Source organism: Ornithodoros turicata, chromosome 2, assembly GCF_037126465.1.
Source record: "Ornithodoros turicata isolate Travis chromosome 2, ASM3712646v1, whole genome shotgun sequence".
Lineage (NCBI taxonomy): Eukaryota > Metazoa > Arthropoda > Arachnida > Ixodida > Argasidae > Ornithodoros > Ornithodoros turicata.
The window spans coordinates 101,476,109-101,482,108 of NC_088202.1; the positions used below are offsets into that span (position 1 = coordinate 101,476,109).

The window sequence follows — 6,000 nt, forward strand, 5'->3', positions numbered from 1 at the left end:
AATTGCTACCATTTTGCCCGCGCTGCGTCACGTGACCGTTGCCACACGAACATCAGTGCCAGGAATCTAGCCGTTTTAGACGCTTAGATCACGCTAGGGGCATCGCGGTCGCTCGTCCTCTGGTTTCGTCGTCTGCTAACCCACGTGAACTTCGACGTGCGGGCCGATGAGGGCCCTCGCCACCCTCGCAGATGTGAGGGCACCGGGTATAGTTGGGCAACCCGCTGCTCAGTTGTATCGATGCTGGACGAAAAACGTGCTAGCTGGCAAATTCCTGGCGTTCGGTAAGCGCCACGCGAATATACGAGATTGCTCCTCTTTGACCATGTGAACACGGCTGCTCGAGATCTGCCCGAAAAAGTTTCTTGGAAATGTCCACCCGGATTCGCCATAACTAAACAGCTGCACGAGACTATACCTGTGGCGTCGCGCAGCAGGTGGCCGCTCCTCAGAAACTCCTGGAGCCTCCAGGAGTTTCAGTTTCGATATGAGCTTCCCTCCTCTTTTGGCAGTATGAGAAAGCGTTGGTTGCATTTGAAAAGGAAATTTCGCAGGTAAGCTGGGGTTTCGTACATCATTATGATGATGCTGATACGGCTTATAACCATTTTTTCGAGACCTTTCTCAACATATATCAAGCTCACTTTCCCATGAAAAAATACGAGCCTCCCAATGGTAGTTACAGGCCTTGGATAACAAAAGATATCATAAAGCTTGTGCGTAAGAGAAACAAACTGTACAAAAAATTTTTGATGCGAAGATGTACTGACAAATTATTAATATATAAACGTTTTCGGAATTATGTTACAAATGTACTGAGGCGTGCGAAGGCAAGGTATTATAGAGATTTATTTAATGCTAATATAAAGCATAATTCTAGGTTGTTTTGGAATAATTTGAATACTGTTCTAGGCAGGAAACCATAGGCCCTTGCACATGAACAAATTAATGTTGACAACAAGGTACTTAAAAACGGAGACTTAGTAGAGCACTTCAATACGTACTTTATAAATGCATGTGGTACCGATCATGAGGAAATACCTGAGGGCTTTGATGTTACGTCGCGAGTAAATGTAAGAAGGACGATGTGCTTAAACCCTGTTGATGAAAATGAAATGCGTTCTGTATTCCTAACATTAAATAATACAAGGAGTTTAGATATATATATATAACATGCAGATAATCCCCGCGAAGAGAGTTCTCGGCTACATACTTGGTCCTCTTACATATATAATTAATCAATGCTTCTTAACTGGACATTTTCCAAAAAAGCTTCAAGTAGCCAAAGTGTCTGTTATCTTTAAAGGTGGAGATGGAAACGAGGTTTCAAATTATAGACTGGTATCGGTACTACCGGTATTCTCAAAATACTTCGAGAAGGTTATGCAGAATCGGTTATTATCGTTTTTAAATTCTCATTCTATTCTCACGGACGCTCAATTCGGTTTTAGAAAACAACGTTCTACGGAATTAGCCTTGTTGAAGCAAGAACAAATTATATTAGATAATTTTGAACACAAACGCCTTACACTTGGCATTTTCTTGGACCTTTCCAAGGCCTTTGATTCCCTGAAGCATAAAATATTGGAGCACAAGTTAAGCTGCTATGGTGTTAGAGGGGTTCCACTTTCACTATTTTGTTCATATTTAAACAACCGGTATCAGCGCGTGGTCATAAACGACATAACGTCTGGACCAAAGAAAATTAAGTGTGGGGTGCCGCAGGGGAGTATACTGGGGCCACTTCTTTTTAATGTTTACATAAATGATATCGTTAATATAGATTCGAATAAGGACTTTATTATGTACGCGGATACACCAGTGTACTCCTCTCCGGCACTGATTGTGATGATCTTATTAGGACTGCCAATGTACTGTTAGAGAAGATATCGTTCTGGACAAAAGTAAATTGTTTAAAAATTAACTCGCGGAAAACTAAGGCTGTGTTATTTAAGCCGAAAAACAAAACGACCGTCTTAACAGCTGAGATTAAAATTGGTAATGATACTATTGAATTGTGCAACGTATTTAAAACATTGGGTCTGACAATGAAAAAATGGCTAGGAAGCAAGCGAGTTGGTGAAGATGATGCATTGGGTGTGTATTTTTCAGACACGATGTCATGGTCATATCATGCAGAGCAAGTCAGATTGAAAATATCAAATGTCATTGGTGCTCTACACAGGAGTAGGTATCTACTCACACCAAGTACCATTAGGACCATCTACAGTACTTTAATACAGTCACAACTTAATTACTGTCATTTGGTGTGGGAAAGGGGAAGCGACCTCAGTAGCCTTCTGGTTGCACAGAAAAAAATACTTCGTATATTAGATTCGCTTCCACACTGTCACACTACGCAAGGAGTCTTTGAGAAATACAAGATGATTAACATTCGGAATTTGTATGACTACAGATTAGCTACATCGTACCGAACAGCAGTTAAAACAAATAACGTTGCATCTCTTTCGTTCTTTAAACTTGTTTTCTCGGTTCCGTGTTACTGTCTCCGTCCTAGGAATAGATGGGTCCTTCCCAAACTCCGCACCAGTTACGGCAGTCACACGCTGATGTATACAATACCAAAGCTTTTAAATGATATGGAAAAGATGAATATCGATGTTGTGTATGACAGTATTCAAACACTTTCTGACGGAATTGTAATCTGCTATTAGTATGTCATTGGAAATGTGAATAATGTGCTTTTAGCGCACTTACTTTTCCCCTTACTATTATTATAAATATTATTATTATATTATCGCTAGTCGCATAGCGTTTTGCCACTTTACCGCGGGGCTGTGCCCACAAGCCTATCGGTTTAGGCGGGCCTGTATTATGTGTATAGTTAATATATTGCAGTAAAAAATTCCAATTCCAATTATTATTACTATTATTATTATTATTATTATTATTATTATTATTATTATTATTATTATTATTATTATTATTATTATTATAAGAATCGTGCGAGCGAGCTGGTTTACTGTAGAAAGAGGTAATATTTCCTTGAGTTCGAAGAACACACTATATTGTCGTTCCTCAGACTCAAGGAATATGACCTCTCTCTATAATTCCATCATTGTTTAAAAAGCAGATTAAATAATTTTCTAACTGGATAGCTTTATAATCACGCTGTCACGCCTTTGTAGAGTGTTTGTCATTTATTGTGATAATTTGATAATTATGTAATTCAAATTTAGCTTATAGCTTACCTATACTGTTCGCGAGTAATCTCTCGTACTGGCTACATAGGATACCCCATTTGGGAACAGTTCCTACAGAATTCTCCATCATGTGTATTTTCAACACATAATTTAGTCCTAAATGAAATCAATAAACTTAAAGAAAATTCTAGCGCCGACAAATCAGATGAAATGTTCCAGTAACAGCATAACAAAAACGTGTTTGGCGGGAGCTATTCAAGGCATTACAATGATGTTATGGTATGGCTATCGAGAGTCTTAACGCAAATCATGACTGGAAACAGAGTTCTGTTTCCAACCGTATGCAATACCAAAAGAGCAGTATAATCGGGATTTATTCGTGATCTTCACGCACGGTATATTTTCAACAGGGATACAAAGATATTAAAGCAATAGGTTTATAGGGTTCATCAAAGTCAGCAGCAATATAGACCCGTCCGTAACAGTTGTAGAGAAGAAGCAGCAAGAAGTTACAATGGGCACCGAAACCTACCAGGGTGCGCCAAGATGAGGAATGGAACATGACCCTCTGAAGCTATCGCATTTAAACGCGTTTGGTATAGACACTGAATGGAGAGCGAAAACACGAAAGCAAGACCGGACAAGCCCATGTGTTGTTTTCGTGTTTTCGCTCTCCCGTTTTAGTAACTTTCCACCATGCGTGGAATGAAATGAACCTACCCATGGTGGAATACCCAAAGATGTGGCCCATTTTTATTTACACTATATTGTTCTCTCTCTCTCTCTCTTTGTTAGGGTGTAGAAACGGAAGATGTGATGCTGATTCCAACTTGCCCAACATCCTTGACGAGTTTGACGAGCGGATTGCTATGTGACGCAACGTCATGATTATCCCGACGATTCTTCGCTGTGTTCCTATCTCACGTGATGGAAATAGAAACGGTTCACGTGACATGTTGAAAGCACAATAAAGTTTTTACCAAACCCACGGCAATGGGATGTCCCAATGATTATATTCAACTTTGTGCACGTACAGCGCCCGACGACAGCTCCCGGAGCAGGAAGTGGCATCATTTGAAGTATCACCCCTTGTTGAGCTGTGTCCACTAGCCATTTACACGAGGAATGTAAGAGGGAGGTGGGGTGCTGCACATAAACAGGTAAGATGTGCACCCCCCTGGGGAGATAGGGAATTACCTGATATAGAAATATATGAAAGCGTAGGCCCGAGCGATTATCTAAGACCACATAATAGTGAAGCCTATACGTACAACCGGCATCTTCAAAGAGGACCGACGACGTCTGGGGAAATGTATAGCTCCCAGCACTGCTCTCTCTCTCTGCAAAGGGCTCAGCAAATCCCTGCTCGACCAAGGTTTACGCTTCGACTACGCTACGGTTGCGGCCACGCTGTGCTGCAATGCAGCGAGAAATCCACACCTGGTAATTAATCTCGACTGCCCCCCCCCCCCCCCCCACCACCACCACCACCACTACACTCGCACACAGATCCACTCTACAGATCTCGCCCCATCGGTGTTCCATCCTTTCCCCAAGAAGAAAGAATGAACTTTCTGGTGTCTGCCTTTTTACTGATGACGACGTCATGCCGTTGTGACACGTTTTACTGAGAACCAAGCTTCACTTTTCCCTCTGGGATCCAAGTACTGAATAATTGTTGGTTGAAGTGTGTTGACATTGGCAGGGACTATGTTGGAAAATAACATTAGTACATTCGCATTGGTCACCTTCATTTGTGTCAGGCAGGTATCCGATATGAGGACACCAGACAAAACGCTGTTTCAGGTCAAGCCGTCGCTCGTCATCTACCCCATGTAGCCAAAGGTGGGATAATAAATCTCTAATCGACGTCTAAATTTGGACGACTGGCAGGCCTAGTAGATGTCTCTCAATAGCCTTAATGTCTAGGGGAGTTCCTCTAGCCTTCCTTTAGAATAGCTAAGGTTACGCCACCTAGATGTCTCAACTTGGACATCCAACGTCTACCGCTAGCGCAACTTTAGACCTTTTATACACCAGACTGAGGAGGCTCCTAGACCTGTACTAGCCCTTAATTAGCCATAATGTCTAGGATTATACCTTCATTAGTCTTTACTTAGACCACACCTAAAAGCTTCTCTGTATGTGTGTACTGTTTCAGGAATGTGTGTGTGTGAAAGTGACATGCAGTAGCTCACATATGAAGCACATTTTGACAAAACTTTATTTAAGTAAAGCTATTAAAACACCCCAAAAGTGACCAGCGTATGCACTTTACGATCGCGCAGCATTGCGACAAGCCAATAATCGCACAAGCGCTTATCAACGGCTAGACAATGACTAGATAGTATAATGTATAATGTCCATAATATCACAACACATATTGTTGAACTTCTAGAAATATTATTGAATTATTAAACTCCTGATCAGGCTGACTCTGTAACTCCTCAAACGCAAAATATTAAGTTGAAATAATTTACGAAGAAATTCCAATAGATACTGAGCGCCCAAAAAGGCTGTCGAATGTACTACCCTTTGGTAAATGCCTGCATGCCATAATGCTTTCCAAGTGACATACAGAAAGGAATGGACTTGATAGTAACACCACTCATAACACCACAGTCCAATATTTGTCAGTTGAACATTGTTATGCTCAGCTGACAAATGTGACTAATGTAAATTAACTCTATGAAAAAACGACACCAGGCAATCCTTATGGGTCATTCATTCGCCAAATGATTCGAACGTCCTGTTCGCACACCTTTCAACCTGACGAGACTGCCCGGAGCGCGACCGGGGAAAGGGAGGGACACATTAGTCTTCGGCATTTGAAATA

The 6,000-nt window shown here is 41.3% G+C and overlaps 1 protein-coding gene across 1 annotated transcript in view; it reads left to right on the top strand.

Annotated features, from left to right (window-relative positions):
• LOC135385850 (uncharacterized) overlaps nt 1-4,152 on the top strand; it is a 42,823-nt gene extending 38,671 nt beyond the window's left edge. The window contains exon 4 of the mRNA XM_064615422.1: nt 3,960-4,152. Coding sequence (XP_064471492.1) covers nt 3,960-4,039 — 80 coding nt within the window. The 3' untranslated portion in view covers nt 4,040-4,152. The remainder of the gene's footprint in view (nt 1-3,959) is intronic.
• Nucleotides 4,153-6,000: the final 1,848 nt, after the last annotated feature.